Raw genomic sequence first — 26,438 nt, 5'->3', positions numbered from 1 at the left:
CCGGCGTGGGCGTGGGCGTAGAGGCGCTAGTGGCGGCTTGTAGACGGCACTAGAGCACGACGCATCGACGGTGACGGCAACGCGATTGCCGTAAGGTCTGCTTGTTTTGCTCGTTTTTTAATTTGAATTTTGCAACTGTTGGTAACAGACACATCTGTTGGTAACAGACACAATTCATGAAGGGTCGCAACCTTATAAATTGTTCTGTTTGGCCTATAAATAGAGTGCATGTTCAGAATTCAATATACACAATCATATCCTCTGTTTTTTCCAGAAAACACTTCGCTGCATTTCGAGTTTTCATTAGTCTTGTGCAAACTCGAATCAAGGCTGATTATTCTGGGTATTCCTGCATCCAAACTCTAAGACGAAATTCAGAGAGTGCTTGAAATACTTTAAGGAAAGTGATTTCATCACGATCAAGCCTGTTCAATTTCGTAACAATCTTAAAGTAGATTCAAATGGCTGCTGATGCTTCTGTGTCCAATATCAAAGTCATGAACCAGGATCTTGTTAAACTTGATCGCTTCGATGGAACGAATTTCACTCGCTGGCAAGACAAGATGATTTTTCTCTTGACTGAACTGAAAATATATTATGTGTTAGACCCTGATCTAACACAATTGCTGAACCACAAGATGATGATTCTGATGAACTTAAGACTGAAAGAAAGAAGCGCTGAGAGGATGAGTTGTTGTGCCGTGGACATATTCTGAACACTCTCTCCGACCGCCTCTATGATCTGTACACAGACACTTAGTCCGCGGTGGAAATATGGAAAGCATTGGAATTCAATTTCAAGGCTGAGGAAGAAAATTTTTGGTTCCATTGATCAAGGGTTGATAGCAAAGGTTGATCTCGGTGTGGATACACGCGTAGAATCTTCATAAATTTGAAGAAAACTTTCAAGATTCAGAAACTACAACCGGGTACGCAATTTATTTGCATTTTTGATGACATATATAATTTTAAACACAAATAGATCCAAGTTTATTCCGTTGTGCGTGTTGTGAACACTGTTATAGAACTTTCAATTGGTATCAGAGCATGATTTTTGTGTTTAGATTTATATATGTTTTTTGGTTCGGTTGTTGTCACCATGAAAGTTTTTCTTTCTTGAACATGGTTTGTTCTGATACGCATGTACGCTTTTAACTAATAAAAAATGGTATATGCATTTGATCTCTTTCATCCTGAATTTTGAGAGAATTTATAGGATATATATGTGATATATATGACATATGGAAAACATAAACGCAAATCACTTTTTAGTATATGATGGTGATTTAGTTTTGCTGGTTTGTCTTGGTTTTCTAATTGGTTTCCGGTCTTATCAATTGTTATCATCATGGATTTTGAACCGTTGTTTAACTTCCATAAGTTATAGATAGTTCATAGTGGCACCGATTTTATACGTTGTGTGTTATTTTCATATGAGTTTTGTTCTATACAAATGGAAAATATATGTGATATATTATATTAGCAAGAGTAATACATATGGTTCTAATGGATATGATTATATGAACTTAATTAGTTCTTCGATAAGACCCATTTTGACCAAACTGGTCTCACACATTGTATGTGTATGTTACCATTTAATCTATATATGGCATATGAGAATAAGTATGTATAATGTATATGTGATATACATGGGTATAGATTGCACGCAGGAGGTGAATGGTACATATAGTATGAGATTTCAGTTATTGTCCTGATGATATTCTTTCGGGTTCTGGGTTTTGAACCGTATTTTTGAGAATATTTTTCCCATCGGATTTGAACCAGGACGTTGAACCAATGTTAAGAAACAGAGAACCATTGTAACGTTTGGGAAACGTTGCAATGTTTTAAAGACGTTATATACTTATATGCATGAAAATCTGATTGGGAAATAAGTTCTCATATTTCTTTTGAGTTTACATATATATTTATATAGTTGAAAATATATATTAAACGAAATGTGTTGATAATCAAAATGTATTATAAAACTGAATATATATATTCTGATATATATTTTTTATGTGAAATTATACATGTTTGATATTTTTACACTAAAAATTGATATTCATGTTGATGAATATATGTTGACTCTTTCATATAAGTTTTGTTGAAATTTTGTAGATCAAGTGAATGAGTTATTAGAATTTAATTACAAGGAACGACCTGGCAACCAGGAGACTTGTTAATTAAATCAAATTGATACATGTGATGTATGCTTAAAATTTTAATTACAAGGAATGACCTGACAACCAGGGAACTTGTAAATTAAATTAAGTGACTACACATGTGATGTTTAGAAAAAAGTTTCATACTGATGAAACATTAAATACTTATAAGGCTAGACTAGTAGCCAAAGAATTTAGACAAAAAGAAGGTATTGATTACTTTGACACATATGCGCTAGTTGCAAGAGCAACCACAATTAGAATATTGTTTGCATTAGGCTCAATAAATGATCTTGCAGTACATCAGATGGATGTTAAAACTGCATTTTTAAATATAGATCTAGATGAGGAAATTTACATGGAACAACCAGATGGTTACACACTTCATGGAAATGAACAGAAAGTGTGCAAACTAGTAAAATCTCTATATGGTCTAAAACAGGCGCCAAAACAATGAATCAGAAATTTGACTCGGTCATAATTTCAAATGGATTCATTCCAAATTCTTGCGACAAATGTCTATACACAAAGGTGCAGAACGATACTGCAATATTTCTTTGTCTTTATGTGGATGATATGTTGATCATGAGCAATACCATGGATGGAATCCTAGAAACAAAGGATTTTCTGAAGTCCTCTTTCAAGATGAAAGATCTTGGACAAGTTGATACCATTTTAGGTATCAAAGTTAAAAGAAATAGTGGGGGTTATGAACTTAGTCAAACACATTACATTGAGAAAATGTTAGATAAGTTCAAACACCTACAATTTAAGGAAGTATATACTCCCTTTGATCCTAGCGTCAAACTTGAAAAGAATACAGGAAAGGCAGTGGCCCAGTTGGAATATGCAAGCGCTATTGGATGCCTAATGTAACTAATGCAATGCACCAGACCCGACATTGCATGATACACTAGCAATCCAAATGGTGAGCATTGGAAGGCAATTACAAGGATATTTGGTTATCTTTCAAAAACCAAAGATCTTGAACTTCATTATGATAGGTTTCCAACAATACTAGAAGGATATACCGATGCTAGTTGGATATCGAGTGCTGGAGATCATAAATCCACCACTGGGTGGATATTCACATTGGCTGGAGGGGCAATTTCTTGGAAGAGCAAGAAACAGACGTGTATTACCCTCTCCACCATGGAATCAGAATTCGTGGCTCTAGCTTCTGCAGGACAAGAAGCTGAATGGCTAAGAGATCTCCTATTGGAAATTCCATTGGCTAAAGAAAATGTTTCAAAAGTGTTGATACATTGTGATAGCCAAGCCACTCTAGCCAGAGCATACAGTGAAGTATATAATGGGAAATCTAGACACATAGGTCTGAGTCATTCTCTCGTGAGAAAGATGATTAAAGATGGAATTATCTCACTGACTTATATACGAACAAGCTATAATCTAGCAGATCCTTTTACTAAGCCACTGGCCAGAGACTTAGTAAAGAATACCTCGAGAGGTATGGGATTAAAACTCCTTGAGTAAGAATTCCAACAACGGTAGCAACCCAATCTGAAGTTAAGAAAACCTTAACCTAAGATTCAATGGGTAACAACAAATCGTTGATTTGGATGACAATGCAACATTAAGCAACAATGTTGACTATTAGATATTGAGGGTTGAGTATCAATATACTCTTAATGAACTTCATGATCGAAATATGTGGTTTTGCGAAATTCACATACGATATGAACTTCACCTATATGAATTTCGAGATGGTGCCGTCTCAAATGAGAGTTGGAGTTTCTCTCATAAAAATTCACGAAAACAGGAAAGCACATGGCCATAAAAAGTGCTAGGCGAGGAAAATGTAGGCGAAGGACCACAAATGAGTGTGTGTATTTTTTATGCCGGTATGATCATTAGGAATATAGGTTCAAAGCACAGCTACCTAATATTCCGATTATACTCTGCACAATATTTACTAAGGTTTAGTTCAAATCGAAAGATACTAAACTGTATTAACACTCAGGTGTTTCTATTTCTGGAATTGACATTGTCATTTATGTAACAAGTGGGGGATTGTTGTAATATTTACTCAAGGAGTAATAATTACATAGTGTTCCAAAATGACAAATGTGTTGCATTGAATGGATTTGAATGAAGTCCCACATAGAAAGGGGAGCAACTTTTCAAAGCATTTATATATCATTAAATGTCAATCATTCAACAAAGGGACAAAGAGAGGATATAGTGCCACATGTGCATGGCTTGGTGGTCCCAAGCTTTTATGTCACATGTTCCATTCACATCACCCCTCGCCGGCGACACCGGCGTGGGCGTGGGCGTAGAGGCGCTAGTGGCGGCTTGTAGACGACACTAGAGCACGACGCATCGACGGCGACGGCAACGCGATTGCCGTAAGGTCTGTTTGTTTTGCTCGTTTTTTAATTTGAATTTTGCAACTGTTGGTAACAGACACATCTGTTGGTAACAGACACAATTCATGAAGGGTCGCAACCTTATAAATTGTTCTGTTTGGCCTATAAATAGAGTGCATGTTCAGAATTCAATATACACAATCATATCCTCTGTTTTTTCCAAAAAACACTTCGCTGCATTTCGAGTTTTCATTAGTCTTGTGCAAACTCGAATCAAGGATGATTATCCTGGGTATTCCTGCATCCAAACTCTAAGACGAAATTCAGAGAGTGCTTGAAATACTTTAAGGAAAGTGATTTCATCACGATCAAGCCTGTTCAATTTCGTAACATGAATGTGGTGAGGTCATTAATGCTATTTTTATATGATCAATAAGATTTGTTTAAGCGTACTCATGAAGAAAGCAATAGAGGTTTAAGCGGACTCATTGTTACGGAAGGTTTAAGCGGACTCATGCGAAAAACAATGGAGGTAAACATATTTGTGGGGTATAAATTGGGTATGGAGAATGAAATTGAAGTGGCGATGTTATAATTTGTGGATGACACCTTACTAATTGGGGATGTCTCGTTGCACAACGAAGGGATACTGAAATGCATGTTAAGGTGTTATGAATTAGCATCTGTAAGACCTGGATTTACAGAGCAAGTTAATTTCCGACTCACGCGTAGAATCAGTGTAAGCGTGACAGGAGTTTGCTGTTTGAGAAAGATTAATGAAGAAGAAAGTTCAGGAATTGCTTGAGGAATGTTGCGTAGTCGCTGTGGGAATTAGTGCGAGTCGTCTGCACACCTGCCTTATGGCAAGCGTGTCCAGAATAGGCTAATTTCGCTTTTAGAGCAACGTATTAAGTGAGATTTCGAATCCTTGGAAAATTTAAAGATTCTCTTTATTTTTCCTTCGACCAGCGTTTCATTTCGGAACTCTGGACTGTACGCACGATAGTATTCACTTTCCGGAAGTTCGACGACGCTAATTTCTTTGCTTCAAAACCCTAAATTCAAGCGCTGGATGAAGACTTTTTCTATTCGGGACTTCTAATGCAGTTTCCGTTTGCGTTGCCAGATTTTTTTCGACGTTTCCAATCTTTCTTCAGAAGGAAGTTTTGTCGTCTGACCATTACAGCAAAAAGTAGTTTTTCGGGATAGATTAACTTACACCGCTTTTGGGATTTTAGATATCGTTTTTCCCAAATGTCTGAGATTTATTTTGAGTTCTGGAATTTTGACGCCAGAATCTCTCTTAGAATTCTTCGGTGAACGTGCTGCAAAAATCGGAATCGCGAAATTTTCATTTTCCCGCGATTTCACCTGCCTATAAATAGCTCAAAAATCAAAAATCTCTCCATTTCCATCTATCCAAAGCCGCGAGTTTAAGGGGGAGAGGAGGAGAAAAGATTTTCGCGAAAACTCGACCGATCTTCGTGTAGTTCGTCCCTACTTCGAGGTACTGTGGTAACTAGCATGATTCTTACCTCTGATTACTGTTTCTACTACGTTTCTGAAGTCGTTTCTGTGCTCACAGTTTTGAGCTTTTGGTAAAACTGTCCATTTTCTCTGATTTCTTGCTTGGGTTATCTTCCCTACGTTCCCAAGAGTCTAAAACCTCTGTCAGTAATCGCCGATTGCGATCCAGTTGTCAAGAATCTGAAAAACTGATTCAAAACCCTTTTTGTCTCACATTTCGAAACTTTATTGTCGAAAAGACGTAATCTGACTTCGTGCCTTTAGGATTTATTGTCACGGATGTCGTTAGGATCATTGCTGTCAAATTTGTTTTCCGAACTGATAACTTTGAGGTTTTGAGCTATTATTTTGGACCAAAATGCCCCTGAACGGCCGTATTTCGATCCGATTGTCCGAAAATTGTTCCGACAGTTTCTTTGCCTTAGTTTTACCCTAAAACTACCTTGTAAACTGATTTGATCGAAGAAAAAGAGCCGGAGCCCTTTTTCTCTTATGGCCGTGAGCTATGTAGTGTGGGGGGGGGGAGTTTTTCGTTTTCGAAAACTTGTCTTTTCGCATTCGAATGTTGTATTCTGAAGCTTTGATGCTTTGTCTATCGTTTATGAGTTGTACTGTGATCGAACTAATCGATATTGTTTGGATTCTGCTTTGTTTTTCTCCGAGGTTCAGTTGACGGAACTTTGGAATATTCAGAGCATTTGCTTGAAGAAAACTTTGATTACGAGACTGGATCAGCTCGAGGTTAGGGCAACTTACATATTAGCTATGATTGCATGATAGGCGTCGATAAATTCGACTTATGTTTTATCTGATGTTGATTATGATGATGAGTTGATGTTATGATGCTTTTCCATAACTTGTGATGTTGTGATATTGTTGGACTGTGCGTTTTGACGCGATTTCGGAGTGGGGAACCTCTGAACTGGTTAAAGTTGGTGTTTCGGGTTGGATGAACAACCCTAGGCAAGTCCAAATGTGGGGTTGAGACTTAGCCATATGTTGGAATTCTTAGACTTTCCCCGGGAAATGTATTTTGGGTGGTTGATCTTTGAAAACTTAGAATGATAGAGCTTTGAAAAACTAAAGACTTGGGAAACTTAGACTTTGAGAAATAAACTCATAACCTGACTAATGTGAATTGAAATCATTTTTATTAACGTTTAAGCATAGGGAAACTGAAGGGGAAAATATTTACGAGAGGCGGGGAAAAGTCGACCTTTGTTGTGGGTTTTGGTATTGGGGAAAGCCACTGAGGTGAGCTACGGTGATGATTGAAAGTCACCGAGTACCTTACGTACTCTTGTTGTTGGGGTTGTGTTGTATTGACCGACACTAATCCCTTGGGTTCTCTTGTTGTTGGAGCTGTGTTGTATTGACCGACAATAGACCCTTGTGTACTCTTGTGGGTGGAGTTGTGTTTTATTGACCGACACTTACTCCGAGTTGTGTTGTATTGACCGAAACTAACTCTTGGGTTGTTTTGAGTTTGGGTTTGAGCTAAACACTTGTGTGGGAGGACGATTCGATGTTTGGCTAACCATATTGCATCAATCGGGTGAATAACGGGAATGGTTCACCTGTGCATCTCATGGTGAATAACGGGAATGGTTCACCAATGCATTAATGATGAATAACGGGAATGGTTCATCATACGGTGAATAACGGGAATGGTTCACCAAGGATGAATAACGGGAATGGTTCATCCATAGTTAAGAACGGGAATGCTTCACTTGTGGCGAACGGGAACGCGTCACAATCCGGATCATATTGATTGCATTTCACGCATACATTCATTCTGACTGGGATTGTGTGCTGTTTGATTTATTGAAGCATTGTTAGAGCCATAACATGCTAGGATTATCTATATGTTTATATAACAACATATATATCTATACCCCATACCACATGTTGAGTGATATCTACTTTATTCCGTGAGTTGACCCTAGCGCCTTGGCTTTGGTTGCATGTTTGTGTTTGGGCGGTCGGCCTGCTGCCAGATGTCGACGGTGGACTGGGTTTCGATGGTCTCTCCCTCGGGGGGGATCAGGTTTGAGTTGGAGGACCGTTCTGACGAGCGTGGACGTCTGACGGAGGGAGTTCTACGACGCATGAAGCTGAGCCTCAACTTGCCGTCTTCAGTTCGCTGTGGACTCGGTTATGTGAGCAGTTATGGGAGGGTAGGTTTAGGCAGGCATCATATTTTGTGTAGAGCTCTGATTCGTTTTGCTTTTGGGACAGGGTAGGTTCCCGACGCATGGCTTTTCGTGTGGTTCTTTTATTGAGGGATCACAGTGAGTTAGTCGGACTGTAGGGGTTTTGCTTAGGCCATTTTGAGGCCGACTTTCTACTAGTGGATTGTAGTTACAACTTTCTTACTCAAACTTCTGGGTCTGTATATATTTGCTTACGGGCACACTACTTTGAAGTCACTGCGAGTGCGCATGACGGGAGAGTGCAGCTGAGGCTGTACACGTGTATATATTTGTATATTGGTTAGTTAGTGTTGGGTTATGTCTTTATTTTCTATCGCTTTATTTAAAAGGAATCAAAAAAAAAATTAAATTACCTGTTTTCCGCGTAGAGTTTATTTTTGGTGACCAAAGTGACACCCGAAAATCGGGGTGTTACAGCATCAGGGTTGAAAATCAACTTTTCCAAGAGCTATTGTGCAGACATCGCGCTAGTGGAGGACCAGACTCAGACATATACGTCAATCCTTAATTTCAAGACTATGAGCTTACCCTTCACATTCCAATTGGTAGCAATCCAAGGAGAAGTAAATTATGTCGGCTTGTTAATCGCAAGTTAAAGAGAAGGCTTTCTTCTTGGAAACAGAAGATGTTATCATTTGGAGATAGAACTTATCTCATTCAGAGCGTTCTTTTAGTGTTTCCACTTTCTATCTATCATTTTTCAGATTTCGAAGGGTGTCGCCAATGTTGCCAAAAGAATAACGAGGAACTTTCTTCGGGGATGGATTGGAGAGGAGGGAAATAAAATTGCATGGTTTAAATGAGATCGTGTTTGCTGGCTCAATGAATCCGAGGGCTTGGGGGTAAATGATTAGGAGGTTTGGATAAATCTCGATCAGGTAAATGGAGATGGAAAATGTTGAATGAGAAAAATGATATTTGTAGCAGAATCAAATGGGAAAAATATGGCAACAGAGAGGCTTAAGGTGTGCTGGACTCTAAACAATGGGACTCAATATGGTGGAAGGACATGTTTAAACTATCAATTTTTTCTAGGCACAAAGGTACAACTAGCATCTTCCATCACCGATCTGAGTCCGCCTAACGTTGTACATTGTCGACATCATATTTTGTTTCAAAAAACAAACAGAGATAGATTAAACAATTTTGTTATGTTCCTTTTCAATCAGGTTGTGCCAATTTCCCCCCAATATTACTTGTTTTGTCTTGGTTCAACAGAACCGGGAAAAATCGCTCAACCTGCGATTTTGACCGGTTTGGCCAGTTCTACTTCGGTTTCATCGATCCAACTCCACTTCTCTATATGGCCGGTTCTCACAGTGTTTCAGACCGGTGCTATGCCCAGTTCCCGGTCCAACCTGCCGATCCAGTCCAGTTTTCTGAACATTGCTTATTTTACATTAGGTAGTGAATTGTTCACAGGATATTTTACTTAGATAGTTTTATTACAAAATTTAATTAAAACTAAATATATAATAATAATTTAAAGATAAAATATATAAGTGAAAATTTTAATTAAAATTTGTGACTGATTTCTTATATACTTTAAAATATTAATAAGTTTTTGAGCATTATAATTATTATTTTAATATATAATCTATATTATAATCATTTTAAATATAAAATAAAATTTATATTAATAATATCTTATTAAAAGGTAAAATAGTAATTATAAAAAGTCACTCACATAAAACACCACTCTCACTTTACTTTTCATTTCTCTTTTGCTTTTGAGTTTAATAGATATGTACTACTAGTGTAAAATAGTTTTACACTGACAATCAATCACAATAAGTCACGTAAAAGGAATAATTACTTTATTTTAAATTTTAATTAAAGAAAAAATATATTTTCTCATTTGACAAAATTCAATTGGATGACTGTGTAAACTAAGGTAACGTTTGGTGACAAAACATAACAAGACACAACATAACATAACAGGACGACATGACAATAATGTTATGTGTGTTATGTTTGGTAACTTTAAGTCATTATAACATAAATATAATTTTAATTACATATATAACCCTGATAAACTAATTAAGATTGAGTATGTTTCACATAAAAAGTTAGAGATTTTTAATTTAAAAACTGAAATTTCTAAAAATAATTTGAAACAAACGTACGCTAAAGTGACTTTTTCATTATTATTCTTTCACTTTTTTGTAAAGTAATGATTCTTTGAAAAGCTGAAACAAACATAAAAATGAAAAAAAAAATGATTTATCTAAAAAAAAGTTGAAACAAATGCATTCTAAAGTAGGTTTTACAATTATTCTGGTTTCAGTTTTTTGTAAAGTGATGATTTTTTAAAAAGTTGAAACAAATTTGCAAGTGATTTCTTAATTGAAAAACGTGATTTTTTTTTTAAATTAAGCGGATACAAACGCACTCTATAGTAGCTTTTCCAAATAATTTGCTTTTAGTTTTTTGTAAAATAATGGTTTTTTGAAAAGCAGAAATAAACATAAAAATGATTTTATAAATAAAAAATGTGATTTTTCTAAAGATAAGCTGAAACAACACAAGCTCAAATTAATTATTTTGTCATTGCTTAAAAAAGTGATTTTACTTTTGTAAAAATAATTTGATTTAATTTTAAGTGATTTTTTTGAAAAGCAGAAATTTATTTAAGTGTGTCAACTAATATAAGAAGATTTTCCGATGTAACAAAAAAAACTAATATAAGAAGTTCTTTTCACTTTAAGAGGTGATTTTAAACTGTTTGAATATAAAAGATTTCAAATATTAATTGGGAGTATGTTTTACCATGTTAAATTTTTAAGAGGGTGTTCTGTTATGTTCCCATCTATTCCATCCTTTTCCACGAAACCAAAGTGGCCCATTCTAGGAGTTTTTTGTCATGTATCGTTCCATCATAAAAACACAACAAACACAAAATGAAACCAATGTCATGTTCTGTTCCCTTCCCACCTGTTTGTCAAACGCTACTTAAGGGCTTGTGTTGGTGGACATGATAAGTAGACATGATAGGATAGTGCAATCATATCCTGCTATTATCTGTTGTTTGTTGCGCTAGTAGGATATGATAACACAATCATGTCTCTTATCATATCCTATCCATCATATGTAAAATTTATCCTGTGGGGGGAGTTAGGATAGAATTATCCTGAAAGAATAGGATAACAGTTTTCAATTTTTATTAGTACAGTAGCCCTAAATTTAATTATTTCAATATTTATATTTAATAAAATTTTAAATAATATTAATTAGAGATTAATGGATATGCACTGTCAGTGTAAAGAAGTTTTACACTGACGTCCAATCACATTATGCCACATAAGACTAAGTAGTTACAAATCTTTTTTATTTTAATTAGTAAATTAGTAAATTGCTGATGTGGCGGAAATTAATTGGGTGCATGTGTAAAACAAGTTTACACTGTCAGTGCATCTCCTATTTTCTCTATTAATTAATAAATATAAAATATAAATTTTAATAATATACTAATTTATTATTGATCAAATACAAGTTGTTATTGGTAAGTTAAGTTTTTTATTTATTCATAAATTTAATTAAAGATGAACTAATTTATTAATGGTGTGAAAGTATTGAATTTACTCATATAAAATAATTAAATTATCATTTATCACTTGCTTTTACTTAGTTAAGTTTATTATTTTTATTTTTATTTTAATAAAAATAAATAAAATTACTATTCATTAACAATAAAATAGACTACTCACTTATAAATATTTACTTATTAGGAGTAAATATAGATTAATTGTATATCATTAGTTGCTATTATTTATAATCATTTCTCTACTTACATAGTAATTTATAATTTAATGATAAATTACTTTTGAAAAAAAATTAATAGTATTTGTAAATTTAATTATTTTTTAATTTTTTATCACTTATCACTACTAATATAAATTAAAACCAATTGGTAAATATATAGTTTTTACTTTTAATTAAAATAGGCTCCCTCCAAGTAAAAAAATTAAAATATGCTAATTAATAAAAAAGTTATAATAATAAAAAGTAGGCTCATTTATAAAAATATAATAAAATTTAATTTAATAGAATAACCAATTTTTAAAAAAGAATTAATTAAGAAAATTAACTTTTTAAAATATTATGAATTTTTTATTCAAAGGAAAATTTGATGTATTTTTCACTGTTTATATCATATCATACCACTATCATGTCCACTTCAAACACATGATATGATGTCATAAAAAAAACACTCTTGTTCTGTAAACAACATTCCTAGTTTAATGTGTTGATTGAAAGTGACTCTACTCTCACAATGGGGTGGGTGAATTCTAAAGCAAACAGACACCGGAAGTTGATAAGTGTTCTTAACAAGAATGACCTACTTAGAGAGGAAGTGATTTGTGTTAGTGTTGTACATATTTTCAGGGAAGCAAATGCCATATGGTTGATTTTCTAGCTAAGTCAGGGTGTAATAGGGAGATCCCACTTAGTGTTCTCTTTTGAGTTTTGTTTCCTTTTCTTTGTTGTGTTTCTTTACCTTCTTGAGAGGGTTGGTCTCAAGCTTCTTCTCATTTAATATATTGATTGATCTTTCAAAAAAAAAAAGAGACTTTAATGCTCTAATCATATTCTGCCTTTATCCAACTCTCTATCTCATCTCGCTCTTATCCTATCCTGACCACAAAATAGGTCCTAAGTTTGCACTGACAATCATATACCTTTAATTCTTCTTTTTTCTCCATTCCCAACAATTTAAAATCAACTCATTTTCCATTCATATCATTTTCTCTTACATCTTTTCATCTCATTTTCACCTCTACATCCAAACAAAATTTAAACGCGAAAATGTTATTTTTATTTTTATTCTAGAAACTAAAATCAAAATCCGCTTATTTTTTACCGAGAACAAAAATATACTTAACCATAATATTTGTTTTTGTAAATAATTATAGGCAATTTTTCTAGTAAGTAAGGCGGTTGAATGAGAAGGTTGATAACCGTTGATCCCAGTATCCAAGTTTCAACCAACAGAAAAGCAGTTTCTTATTTTCTCCCATTGAATATTTGCATAAATCATTTCAAATTTGAAATTCGAATATTAGAGGGAGCCTTTGAGCCTATATCCGTTTGATGCATGGGTCCATCTCCATCCATTGAATAATTTTCATTAGCGTGCATCTCATTCTTTTCTTTTTCTTTTAAAACGCACCATATTCCATCAAATCCTTAGTTGGCTAATTGGCTTCACCTTCACTGTCTTTGAAAATAAAAGACCTTCCACGTCAGCATCACAACGTCCCAAATTTCAAGTTTATTTCCCGCCCAGAAGTAACCTAAAGAAGACTATTAGACAGAGATAAATCCCCTTTAGACACATAATAACGCGTCTTGCATCTATCTCAATTCTCAGAATTCAGAATTCAGAATTCAGAATCAGATATGGAAGAACCTGTCAAAGATCAACAACCCTCTTCTGCTACTTCTTCTGGTAACACAAACACTGTTTTAATTTTATGCATGTTATGTGTATTCAACAACAACAACCTAAATCTTTTGTTCTGTGCTTTTGTGATTCAGGAAACTCGTCCAGACCCAAGCTTCAGAGGTACGCGCTCCGCTCCGTTACTAAATCCAAGGAAGAGAAGCCGTCTGCTCCCAATTCTTCTGAGTCCAAAAGGTACTTACATGCTTGCATTCTCTTCTCAATTTCTAACCAGCACTTGCACTTGTTTACGGTTCATGAACAAGTTACTTTTTTCTTTGTTTTTTTGAATTCTTAACCGCCAATTGGTTCTTTCTATAAAAGCAAATGTCCCAACCATTTAAATTTAAGGGATTTGGGTTACCCTACATTCACGCATTCACAATATCTAGATCGTAAAACTTAAGATTAGTCTGCTCATATTTTTTATCAAGATGGGTTTGTAGACTTGTCTTAAAACCTAAGCTATTCGTGACAGTAGGGAATCCATTACAAACTGAAGCTTGCAAGAGATACAAATTCCAATACTTTTTAATTAGTAATTATTTGTGTTTGGTGTTAGGACTGTTTTCTCTAGGAAATTGAATTGAAAAGTTTTGATTTTTCTATTTTCCCCCTTTGTGGATTCAAATTGAAGCACTGTTTCACATTTTTGTTTAAGGGGTGGAAATGCTTCAACTGTAAGCAAAAGTGTGGGTGTTCTAGACTTCTCTGCCAAGGACAAGTCTGGTAGTGCCAAACCACCCAGAAGGTTCTCCAATCCTGCCAAAGCATCTCCCACTCCAGGACACAAGGTGGCTAGCAACATTACCCCAATCTCTGAGACCAGGACAGGCAGAACTCCTTATGGTCAAGGCAGAGGCAAAACAACACCCATTTCTGAAATTTCCAGGACATCTAGCAGAGTGAAGTTAAATCTTCTAACCTCACCTTCATATTGGTTGAACCAGATCAAGCTCTCTGAATCTGCTGCCAAACACTCAATTTCACTTGGCTTCTTCAAACTAGCTTTGGAGGCAGGATGTGAGGTACAATAAAAACAGGCACATTTACATAATCAGCTATATTTTTAATGGACCTGTTGTGGTAGACTCACTTGTGTTCAATATGAAAACCCTTTTTTTTGTTTGCTCATTTGTTGAACCAATATGCTATTTTTCTTTGTTTTAAAGATTATGATTTATGTTTCTATTGATTGATCAATCATAGCCTCTCAAGTCAATGCAAGAAGAGCTAAAATCTTATGTGAGCAGACATCAGCTTGCTGAGCTTGGAGAATCTGTGAAAGAGTTACTTGAAAGATATAATATCTCAGAAAACATAGAGCAGTTGCAGGTGTCTGAAACTATTTCACAGGTTCCGGAAGACGGAAACCGATCGTCTGATGATGATGTGCATAGCTCTTCTTCTACCATGGAGGCTAGAAAATTGAAACCCAAGTGCTTGAACATTGATTCTCCTCAACCTCAACTCAACACTCCTGCAATAGAGTCAAACAAGAAGGAGAACACTGAATCTACTCAACTCACTACTCCTGCAATAGAGTCAAACAGGAAGGAGACTAGCCAAAAGGGTAGTCCTGGATCCAGGTTGCGAGGAAAGCTTAGCACCAACTCCAAAACTCCAAGGCCTGCTTTAGACAGTGGGAATCGTAGGTCCGGTAGAAATTCTGAGAAGCCAAGCAAGCAAGAGGCTAGTAAGGATAAGGGCATGGTCAGGAGGCAGGGAAAGAAATCTGATGTAAAAGGTGAGTGACCATTAGGGTTTTCAATTGCGGTTGCGTTGCGGAATTGCGGATAAATGTTGGTTGTTGCAGGCGCAATTGCGGCCGCAATTGTGGTTTTAAACCGCATTTTAAAACCTAAGTGTGCACAACAAAATATGTTTATGATATCTATGATATTTCTAGTTCAGCTTGTCTAAATGCTTGTTATTATCTTTTTTCTGCTCACAGTTCCAGTTAGCACTCCAAAGGGAAACAAAGAAAATAAGGTAAACAGTTTACTAAGAAGTTTATAGTTTAATTTTAGCAAGCTGATGCATTGAAATGTATAGCTAAGGATTTATTTCTCTTCTCTAGTAGGACGTTCAGACCAATGAAGAGGTCAGCATGGTAGAAGTCCTGTAAACAATATTTCAAGCTTGGATTTCTGAATTTTTGTGATTCTCATACTTTCGAATTATGTCTGCCCGTCTTCTATGTGGAGCTTGCTTATGAGTTCAGATGAAAATGGTTTTTTATTGTCTGCTGTCAAAGGCTGCTATTCATCTTATATTTTGTGGCTGTGTCCTGTTATTTATTATTACAAAGTCCCTAATCAAACCAAACTGTATTGAATCTTGTGGTTTTTGTCTAATGTCCATATCTATAGCTGAATTTGTAATATTTGTGAGTGCAGATTTCTGACTTGAATTTATTAGTAGTAGCCATTTCATCTCGTAAATGTTTTACCCTTCAGCTATCCTTCGAAAATGTCAGGTTGTAAGCATTATATACTACTGAAACATGATTTAGTGATATGATATCACCTTCCCCTGCCCTTCAAAATAATTACTAAGAAATGAATTATCCTCCGCATTATGGAATTATTAGTTTCATTCACGTCTTGCCATGACTTCTTAGGCAACATCACATAGTTAAAGATGCTGCTTTTCTATTAACGGTTTAGGCTCACCTTTACCCTTCGGAAAAAGTTTCATTCACATCTCTCATGCAGGGTTGCTTAAACACTATTATGGTGGCCCCAAATTGCTACATAGGATTTTAGCAACCCAAACAGAATTCTCTCCAACTACAATTGTTTATTTTACTTTTGGTTGGGTCTCACTATACCTCATATATTTATATTATTCAAGTTAATGAATGAAAAAAAAATATAATTTTTTAGTTAAAAAACAATAAGAAAGAGAATAAGCAACTGTTGCTTAAATTTAAGCAACCAAACTGTCATATTATGTTGTTCCAATGGTGCTTTAAAATAAGCAAAATGCTCCAACTGAATTAAGCAACCTCCATCAGAGATGCTCTAAAAAAAATGAAGTGGAGAGAAGAGAGATATAAGAAGAAAAGAGTAAAGATATGATAGTGATAGATTGAAATGGAAGAAAAAGATAGATAAAAATTAAATTGAAAAATGATTTAGTGGAAATGAATCAGAAAGCACTTTAATGTTAAGACTTTCCATATGTTTAAGTTTTACAATTAAAATGAGTTTGTGTAAAATCTTTTTACACCGTTAACCAATCAGATTTCAAAGATTTGGCATGTCACTCAATTTAATTAAATAAAAAATCTATAATTCCCACATTCAAGAAATCTAATTGGTTAACGGTGTAAAAAAACTTTACACAATCAGGGCATCAAAAATGGATGTGGTTCTAGTAACGTTAACAGTGATTTGTGTAATTTGTTTTATCATCTAAGGGTTGGCCAATGAACCCTGCAAATTTTCTAAACTTTTAACCGTTCGGCAAACTTCACTTCAAGCATTGTTATGAGGTAAACGTAATGAGCGGCACTGGTCTAGCACACGAGTTTCACATCAAAATATTGAATATGGGCTTGAAAGATAACTTTGAAATTACAATTTTTTTATTGGTAGAGAAAATCTATTTGAACACTTTTTTTCTGTATTTCTTTTGAAAAACAATTTTCTAAAACAGTTACTAAAAACGGTTTTGAAATACAGAAAACTAAAACTGCATTTGAACAAGTCTATACCGATAAGAAAAATCAAGTTCACAATGGATGGTTGAAAGCAAAATCACTACAACAAGGGCAGAGTAACCATCTAATGCACGACCAAGTAAAAGCTATTTAACAAATCCTTGTGATCATAACCAATTCGGCAAACTACAAATTTATATTGTTGACAACAATCCAAAATAAATTGACACACAATTCTATTTTACATGAACTGACATTTGGAATTCAAACACTACTACAATATCAAAGATATATTATCCTATCATTCAGATCAGCAAGTAATATAAATTTGATAAGTTTTTGCACAATGATTCTTGAAGGTGCTACCGCAACCTAATTCACACCTTCGATGCACCCACGTGCATATGAGGATGAACTTAGTCTGCTGTCCAACTCTGCTCCACAATTTCCCTCACTCTGCGGTTGTACTCACGCTTGTTCTCACTAAACATTCGAGCTGCTTCGGAGTTTGCAGGAGAGTTTGGGTTGGGATCACAAAGCAATGACTGTCAAGAAAGAATGATTTCAGAAAATAATTATAACATGTGGATCAACACAGGAAAAAGAAAACCATTAAGAGAAAATATATGGTAAAAGAATTTATTTAGATATGAATGAAAACATCTGCCAATTTAGATATGAATGCTATGCCAAACACTAGACTTTGGAAGATGACCCCTTGGACAAGCACAATGGTGTCCAAGTGTGTTCAGTGTTTACTGTTTATTCATAGATGCACTGTTTGGCTAGTTTGTTGTGCCTGAGTAATACTCATCTCAACAGAAAACTTGTTCCGTTAGGAATTAGGATCACGATTGCTTGTAAGATCAGTAAGAGGGAAGTAAGAAAATACGCATGTTCCATAAAGCATAACACATTTCCAAAGGGCCTAATATCCCTCCTACTCCAAGGGGCTCTGCAATTGACAGAGAAGGCGACTTCCAAAGGAGTTTGGAGGGACAGGAAAGAACAAGGTTCAAGGGGAAGTAAGAGTAAGGAAAACAAAGGAAAGGAAACGGAAGGTTTGTCAAATTTAAATGATTAATTACAATGTAAATTACAAATTTATTTTTGCAACTTGAACGGGGGAAGTGTGCATATATATATATATGTATATATATATATGTGTATATATATATATATATATATTTGTTTTCTCATCCAAGACCCCTCCAAATTTGGGGAACTCCAAATATGCATAACTGCATAAGAGAAGGGCTTTAGAGTCTGAAAATCCCTCATTCTTTTCCCCTCTTTTTACAAGAAATGGAAGGCTATTAAGCTAACCATAAGCCTTTAACTTCCTCCCCTTGCTCTCCTAAACCCATCATCCAAACAGAACCTAAATTGCCAAGCTACCTTATAGTACAAAATGTGGTAGCTGCTTTTTCACTTGTGAAGAACATAGCATAAAAACGAACTCAAGTAGTGTGAGTATCTGTATTGTATACCAAATAATTGCTATTTAATCTTGTCAAATACAATATCCAAACAAAAGCCTCGACTTCGGAGAGGAGTTGATTTCTAAGAGGATTTACTTAAAGCTGAAATTTGCAGAGAAAGATTATAAATCTGAATGAAGTTTGGTTTAAGCAAAAACATCTTAGAAATTAGTATAGAAATCAGTTGTGAGAAAAACTAAAATTTCAAGGAAAAGTTCAATAGAAAATGAAATAATTAATGTCGTATGCATGGATGGAGAAAAGAGATTTCCCCAACTTCTTCGCTCAGAAAAAGCACAGGTCAAAGGATAAAATGAGGGCTTAGCAGCAAAATAAACTTCCAGCATCTACATAGTATTGACCCCAAGCTTGGCATCACCAACCATTGTGACAGTAAACCACAGTCCTTATCACCCTATTTCAAAGGGAGCACGATTCCGAAGGGAAGTAGCACAATCAGTTAGGTTTAGCCACTACTAGTTTTACAAATTATAATCCCTAAGTCCCCCTACTTCATAGGCTTCCAGTAAACTACCCAGTTACAGATGTTCTCTCCTAGAATCTCCTATTCCCAATGAAGAACCATCACTATCTTCTCAATCCTTTGAGCCACCCTCTTTGTTAATCTCATTCCAACTTCCTCAACTTGTGAATGATATTCCCCAGTTAACTATTGAATTTACACATTATATATTGTTGACCCCGGGAGGGATGTTATTCCCGCCTCGAGTTAAAAAGAAATGAAAAGGGAGGGTTTCCTACCCTTATGGGGTAGGGATGCAGTTTCTCCCTATTAATAAACAGGGCTAGAGGTCCATTAACCATACTACAAAATGTCTTTTAGTAAAAACAACACAACACGGACATGTACATGCATGCACACACGTTTTAGAAATTTAAGTTTCATTTTAATATCATGATTTGAACTGAAAACTATTAAACTTACTGTTGAATTTCATGTTGCTCCTTGTTTTTTTTTTATGCTTGTTGGAGACAGCTGTATACTACTAAACTTATATACTTCTGAAATCTTATGTTGTAGGACAAAGATGAGGACAGTGATGCTACACTTTCTACATTCTATTCTTTTGGCTAGGCCATTTCTAGATCAGTGTTATCAAATAGCGGCTATGCCGCTATAGCGTAGCGGATTTTTGGCTAATCGCGACGCCGCTATTTCCGCTATTCGCCGCCAAATAGCGACCGAAATAGCGGATTTTTGGCTCACCGCAATGGTCCGCGATCGCGATTTGATAACACTGTTCTAGATTATTTCCCCCCTAAATTTAGTTAGATACATATAACCGTGAATCCCTGCTTTCTTATTAGAGATAGGCTATGATGGGGATTCCCCCTATGGCAGGGACAAGGGAAAAGACAGGAAACAAATTTACTAGTGAAGGCAAGGGAACACTCCCTGTCCCTTCTGATTGACATCCCTAACTGGAGGTTGTCAAGATCCACCACCAGTAACAGGGGACCAGAGGTGAAACTAAAACCAGTAAAATGCAATTGGCTGTATTCAAAAGACCCAAAAGAAGCTCAATAGTGTGTTTGGATTTCCGTTACGTTCACATAAAATCACTTCCTATTGAGACATGAATTTCTTTGAAAGTGCTTTTAAGCCTTGCTAAGGAAAATCCACACACACTATTACAAATTAGCTTTTGAATCTTCCAGTTTTTATTTTTCTACTTTTATTTCTTCTCAACTTCACATGTTACATCATATTTCCTTATTGATGGTTCTATCCCTGCAAGGACTGAGTACTGACACATCATGGTATCTGGGATACGACAAAACTTGAATATGATAGGAAACAGAAAAGATACAACACATCAAAATACAACACTAATTTAAAGTTACATAGAAATGAGAGAGAGAGAGAAGGATGATAATGATAGATGGGGAAACTATGTTCTTTCACCAAACAACGTTAGATTTTAGAATGACAGGTTCATGACAAAGATAACAGGGACGTTGTGAGATTTTTTTATGGTGTGGAAAATCATTCACTCACATGTTCATTGGAGCAAGACCCGGTGCAGGACAGCAACACCAACAAATCCTAAGGATCATGGAATAAGGGGCTTGACGAAATCCCAGAACATGGTTCAGTATTTTAACCTTAAGGGATGAGGCCTAATCTTCTCAGATTTGGATTCACGAAACGGTGTTGGGACATAGTAAACCCGCTAACTGAGGCCAATTTTTGAACTAAGGGGTGAAGCACAAGTATATGAATTGCCAAAATGTCCATTGAAAATATATTTCATCCACAAGCAGATGACTGCATTTGCATTTCAGCATCAGCTCCTAGAACAATCTCTCACATGTACCATGCTGTTTAAGAATCCAACCTAAAAAAGGCTGTTCGAAAAGCCATTTGGGAGGATTTAACTCAGGTTCATTTCCACCTCCATAATTTCAACTTTGGGGGCAAGGTTAAACTCAGGGCGTAATAAAATGACTACACTTTTGGGTATTCACTTAATCTTGTTAGGTATAGGGGGATTTTCTTCTAGTCTTCAAGGCTTTTTATTTTGGGGGTATATGTGATACCTGGGCTCCAAAGGGACATGCAAGAAAAATTACCAATTTGACTTAGTCCAACTATTATATTTGGTTATTCACTACAATCACCTTTTGGGGAAGAGGGGTGGATTGTTAGTGTAGACAATTGGGAAGACATAATTGGGGGAAATCAGATAGGGACAGTGAGACAGGTAAGTCGGCCAGAGGGGGTATTAGTAAGATAAATAGGGGTATATGGAGATAAGTTAGAAAGTTTTTATAAAAGAGGAATAGGAGAACTCTTTCTCCTTGTTTTGTTCATTTTCATTTAAGTGATAAGAGTTCTCTTTTCTTCTCTCTATCCGTCATGGATTCCTAACATGTGCAGGGTGACTGGATTTCATTTCCATCTGTGCACAAAAGTATGAAACAGTACAGAACTACAGATCCAGAGATACAAGAATCTAATGTCGCAGAGACGAGTATAACTTTCTTGGATTGAAAACTGAAACTTCTGACATAGGTTGAACGATGTACAAGATATGTTTCTTTAGTTCATTTGCAAAATATACAAAAGGAATACAAGTATCATTCACTATAGTTAAAAACTAGAAGATACCTGGATAGATGTGAGTATAGCAGCTACATCATATATAGGACTCCACTGATTTTGTAATATATCCAAACAAATACTTCCATCTGCGTAAACTATACAAAGTGGAAAAAATGACATTAGTGTACATCCACAGTGCTAATTCAATCATAAGAAGTAAAGATTTTACACCTAAAAACTTACTATTAGGATGAAACATTCGAGACACAAATCGTACAGTTGGTGGTTTATTTGGATAATCCTCACTAAATTGGAGAGTCAACTTGAACGTACCTGAATAACTCAAAAGTCAACATGTCAGTGTAAATACAACCACAATACTGTAATATGAAGATACAGAAAATACACAGACTACCCCACCATGCGTACTCAATTTTCATTTAGTTTTTGAAAACTAGAGTATAGCACAAATCCATGGAGGAAAAAAGAATTATGCTAATACTTTCTAGTGATATAAAATATATTACTCAAGAAAGTCAGAAAGTGTAGATACAATCATACAATTTATAATAGGTTCAGTTATAGAGTATCAACAAGACGAGTTTGACTCCCCTAGAGTGGGCAAGGAGTCACTTTAGATGGTAAAGTAAGTCTTCAAAATCGTTGATTGAGTAATTATCAGTCGTAATTATAATCATATGCTTTCACATGCATAACAAAAAACGCTGCCAAATATCTGGCATGGCACCGCCATGGTCAATATTCAGCCAAATGCTGTAATAGCCCTTTTTATCCTCTAAATTGACTTTGCCACTAAAAAGGAGACAAATCCGAACAAGAAAATATACTATGAAGAATCAGAACTGTTTGTGTGTGAGGGAGAGAGGGAGGAGGGTTTGGGGGGGGGGGGGGTGTTAATAAAATGCCATAAAACTACATAGCAACATTTAATTGCCAGCCCTAGAAAAAATTTCATTTAATACCTAGATATCTATTTAACTTAAAATCATTGAGTATGAACAGGCTTTGATACATTTCACAACAATATTTCGAGTAAACTCCTCAAATTGGTACAATTATAACACACAAGATGTGAGACATGTTTCAAAACCAGATAACTGTTCCTTCCAGTGCAAGAATTCCAAGTAAGCTCAAATACAAAAAATTGGTATAAGTATAACACACAAGATGTGATTCATGTTTCAAAATTGTTTCAAGATAAGAGTTCCTTCCAGAGCAAGAATTGACTCACCTCCATCCCATGGAGTATCATCAGGACTGCAATCCAAAGCAGAAATTGCTTATCCATCAATAACTAAACAAGGTGATTAATGAAAATAAAAAAAAATGAAGTAAAGGAGTTTGAATCCCCACCCAAATATGACAGCATTCCACAACATGATGTTGTTATCCTGTGGGGCACCACTGATTCCTGCAGGCGGGTCTTGCTGCAGCCTCTTGAAATCTCTCATCAGCCTCTTCCTAGCAGGAGTTGACATCTTCACCACCACCTACAAAAAACCAACAACACCCACAAAGAGGAAAATACCATAGACTCAGATTCAATCACAACACAATACGTAGAATTTAACCCAAAAAAAAGCAAAAAATTCAGAGGAACAACAAAATCAAAGAAACAAAGGGTTTTGACACAGATCCACAATCTCCATCTCAAATCATGATGGTATAAACAGGGAAACGAACGAGCATGCAATTGTAAAGACGAACAAATAGGAAGTAATTGAATTGAATTTGAATCCCTAAAATTGAAGAAAAGGAAAATTAGGTTAATTACCAGGAAGGGAAGAGCGAGAGCGAGGGTTGAGAAGGGCGAGGGAAAATTGAGATTATCGTGGCGATGATAACAGGAGGATCATCAAACGCAGGAGAGGGAGGGTTGTGAGCGTGAGACAAATGCTATTTATCAAGTTTTTATTCGTTTGATTTTTATTTATTTTATTTTATTTTATTAATTTAAATTAAAGCAGAATAAAAGGGGGTTGGATTGAGTTGCAAGTTGGGTTGGATTTGATTGGGTCTTGTCTAATCACTGTCTCACTCAAAAAAACAAAAACTTTCATCTTTTTTTTAAGACTGAAATTAAAATGGTACCAAAAAAATTAAAGGAGGACGGTAACTCCCATCGACATTCAACTTGTACCGAGAAGACAATTTGCTAACACTGTGCTTACCACCCACAAAACCCTAGTTGAGAGTTCCTCTACGAAGGTTTTTTTTGCTCTACTATTTCCTTTTCCACATTTGTCCATATCAACCTCTCCTTTTCACCATGTGAACCAACCATTTGCGGTTGCCTTGCGGCCTCCACCTACAACCACTGTTTGCGACCACCACTATCTGCCACCAACGTCACCTCCGTAGCATCAGCATGTGTTGTTGAGCGCTCCTTTTCTCTAGCATTATTGTCTTCTACTTGTCTTGGTTTCTGTTTTAGTGGCGTTATATGTGCACCTCTTGGATGGAGTTTTGGTGTTCACTTTTTGTTGGTGGTTATGTTTGATTTCATGTATTTTGTTTAGATTTACCTTGTTTCAAGTGGAATAAAGCATGCTAGGTAGCTTGTTTTGTAATGTGTATGTGTGTATACAAATGCCAGTTAGCAAAACCTCCTTAGAATAAAGCACAATCATGTAAATAGTGTAAGATTTCTTCTAGGGGGATGAACATCGTGGACAAGGCGAAGATGTTGCAATAACTATTGTAAAGCGCAACACATTTGTTAGAAGAGCATACTGAAGACCAAGCCATAACATAAATTTAAACATCTCTGAAACTTTAAGGAGCTTCCAAAGACGAGACTAAGGGGAAGTCGGAAGAAAAAGAGATTGATGTAACTATTTATAAGTAGATAAAGTATAATGAACGCCATCATTTTGCCTTGCCCATACCCAAGCATCTTCATATAGCGAACAAGCAATGCCTTAAAAATTCTTGATGTGCAGATAATGAAATCAAGTAAGACTATGCTCAAACTAGTAAGACCACAAGAACTATTGACCCAAATATCACCAATCACTTTATCAACATCACTAATATGGATGGAATCAACTAGATAACAAATAAGGCAACGTGTCATCCAATCAACATGCCAGAGAGATGAATTACCCATCATGAGGCGAAAGAAAAGGCCTCCTCGAAGGATATCTTCAACCTTAATGATATTCCTCCATACACTATAAAAAAAACATCAAATTACTGACGACTATTTACCGACAGCTCAGTAACCGCTGCTAATTTTGATGATTTCTGATAGGGGTGTTCATGGTTTGGTTTGGTTTGGTTAAAAAACCAAACCATATCCATTTTAAAACCAGTTTTACAATTTAGATTTTTTAGCTGAACCAATTTTGATATCTACGGTTATAACCAGTTTTAAACCGATTCTGTTTTAAACCTGTTTTAATATATGGATTTAGTTCAAAACCAATTTTTAAAAAAATCCAAACTGTAGAACATGATAATGATGAAGTACAGTGGAATGGAAGAGCATAGAAACTCACCGATAAAAAAAAGCAGCAGCTGAAGAATGTAAAAGGTTGGAGCAGCGAACATATGATAGTGGAAGATGAGGAAATTGTGAAGGAGAGAGAAACCAACAAATCGTGTTTCAGCGTTTTTGAGAGGAGCAAGGAAAAACCAAAAAATTAAAAAGAAATGAAAAGATGTATAACAGTCACACAACAAAACACACAGAAGAAGAAGAAGAAGAAGAAGAAGAAGAAGAGAACCTGAGGCGGAGAGATGGCGGCGTTTGGGACGAAGAAGAGGAAGGACACGGTGGTGGTCATGCGGCGGCGGCAAGTTCGATTGGAAAATTTGGGAATTAGGGTTAGGGTTCATTCATCTGGTTGAGAGTTGAAACATGGAATTGAATATAAGATTGATAATATTAGCCAAAGGTTTTTGAAATAAAAAATAAAAATTTTGAATTTGGTTTTGGTTATGGATAAACCGGTTTTTTAACCAAATTTTAAAATTGGTTATCCAAATTGGTTTCTACTTTAAAAACTGGATAAGTTAAAACCGGTTATATATGAATTGGATATTTTTCGATATGGTTATAGATTGGTTAATGAAATTGGATATTTTGAACACCCCTAGTTACCGACGACTTAACCGTCAATAATGCATATCCACATTTAAAAAAAGAAATTCATCAATAATTGGTGGGAAGCGTTGGCAGGAAAGGGTTTTCCGTGCGAAACCATTGGCGGGAAGTTTTAGACGGTGTTTGTGATGGTCAAGACTGTCGGCAATTCCACCGACAGGTTCCGACGACCTTAACCGCCAGTAACTCCATTGTCCATTTTAGCGAACATTTTCGCAGTTTCATTTGAAGCATTAAATCTTCCCGCCATTCTCCCAGATCTTACTAGTGGCTTTAGCGACGAATAACACCTTTGTAGCGAACCCTTTATATAACTTACCGATGACTTTAGTGACAACTAAAACTGTCGGTAACTTATATATATGAGCGTTGCTCATCACTTTCACTCACACCTCTATTCGCTTCTCTCATTTTCT

General features: G+C 35.7%; 2 protein-coding genes across 3 annotated transcripts; one reads left to right on the top strand and one right to left on the bottom strand.

The window, feature by feature from the left end:
• The first annotated feature begins 13,436 nt into the window (after window positions 1-13,436).
• On the top strand, window positions 13,437-16,116 carry LOC130738034 (uncharacterized). 2 transcript variants are annotated; one of them, XM_057589957.1, is made up of 6 exons: window positions 13,437-13,684; window positions 13,774-13,873; window positions 14,340-14,706; window positions 14,888-15,425; window positions 15,633-15,670; window positions 15,762-16,116. In XM_057589957.1, the coding sequence occupies exons 1-6, from the start codon at window positions 13,636-13,638 to the stop codon at window positions 15,804-15,806; spliced, it is 1,137 nt and encodes a 378-aa protein (XP_057445940.1). In that variant the 5' UTR covers window positions 13,437-13,635; the 3' UTR covers window positions 15,807-16,116. The 2 variants fall into 2 exon arrangements, with proteins under 2 accessions (XP_057445940.1, XP_057445987.1); XM_057590004.1 differs by having other exon boundaries at window positions 13,438-13,684; window positions 15,759-16,116.
• A 1,378-nt stretch (window positions 16,117-17,494) lies between these two features.
• LOC130737963 (ubiquitin-conjugating enzyme E2 2) lies at window positions 17,495-23,846 on the bottom strand. Its single transcript, XM_057589866.1, has 6 exons — window positions 23,689-23,846; window positions 23,268-23,404; window positions 23,146-23,171; window positions 22,137-22,226; window positions 21,960-22,048; window positions 17,495-17,890 (listed from the first exon to the last, which is right to left on the bottom strand). Exons 2-6 carry the CDS (start codon window positions 23,390-23,392, stop codon window positions 17,762-17,764), a joined length of 459 nt encoding a protein of 152 aa, XP_057445849.1. The 5' UTR covers window positions 23,393-23,404; window positions 23,689-23,846; the 3' UTR covers window positions 17,495-17,761.
• Window positions 23,847-26,438: the final 2,592 nt, after the last annotated feature.

Source organism: Lotus japonicus, chromosome 1 (assembly GCF_012489685.1).
Source record: "Lotus japonicus ecotype B-129 chromosome 1, LjGifu_v1.2".
NCBI classification, from domain to species: Eukaryota; Viridiplantae; Streptophyta; class Magnoliopsida; order Fabales; family Fabaceae; genus Lotus; species Lotus japonicus.
The sequence above is the reverse complement of the archived record's forward strand: the minus strand, read 5'-3'. Positions and strand labels throughout refer to the sequence as shown.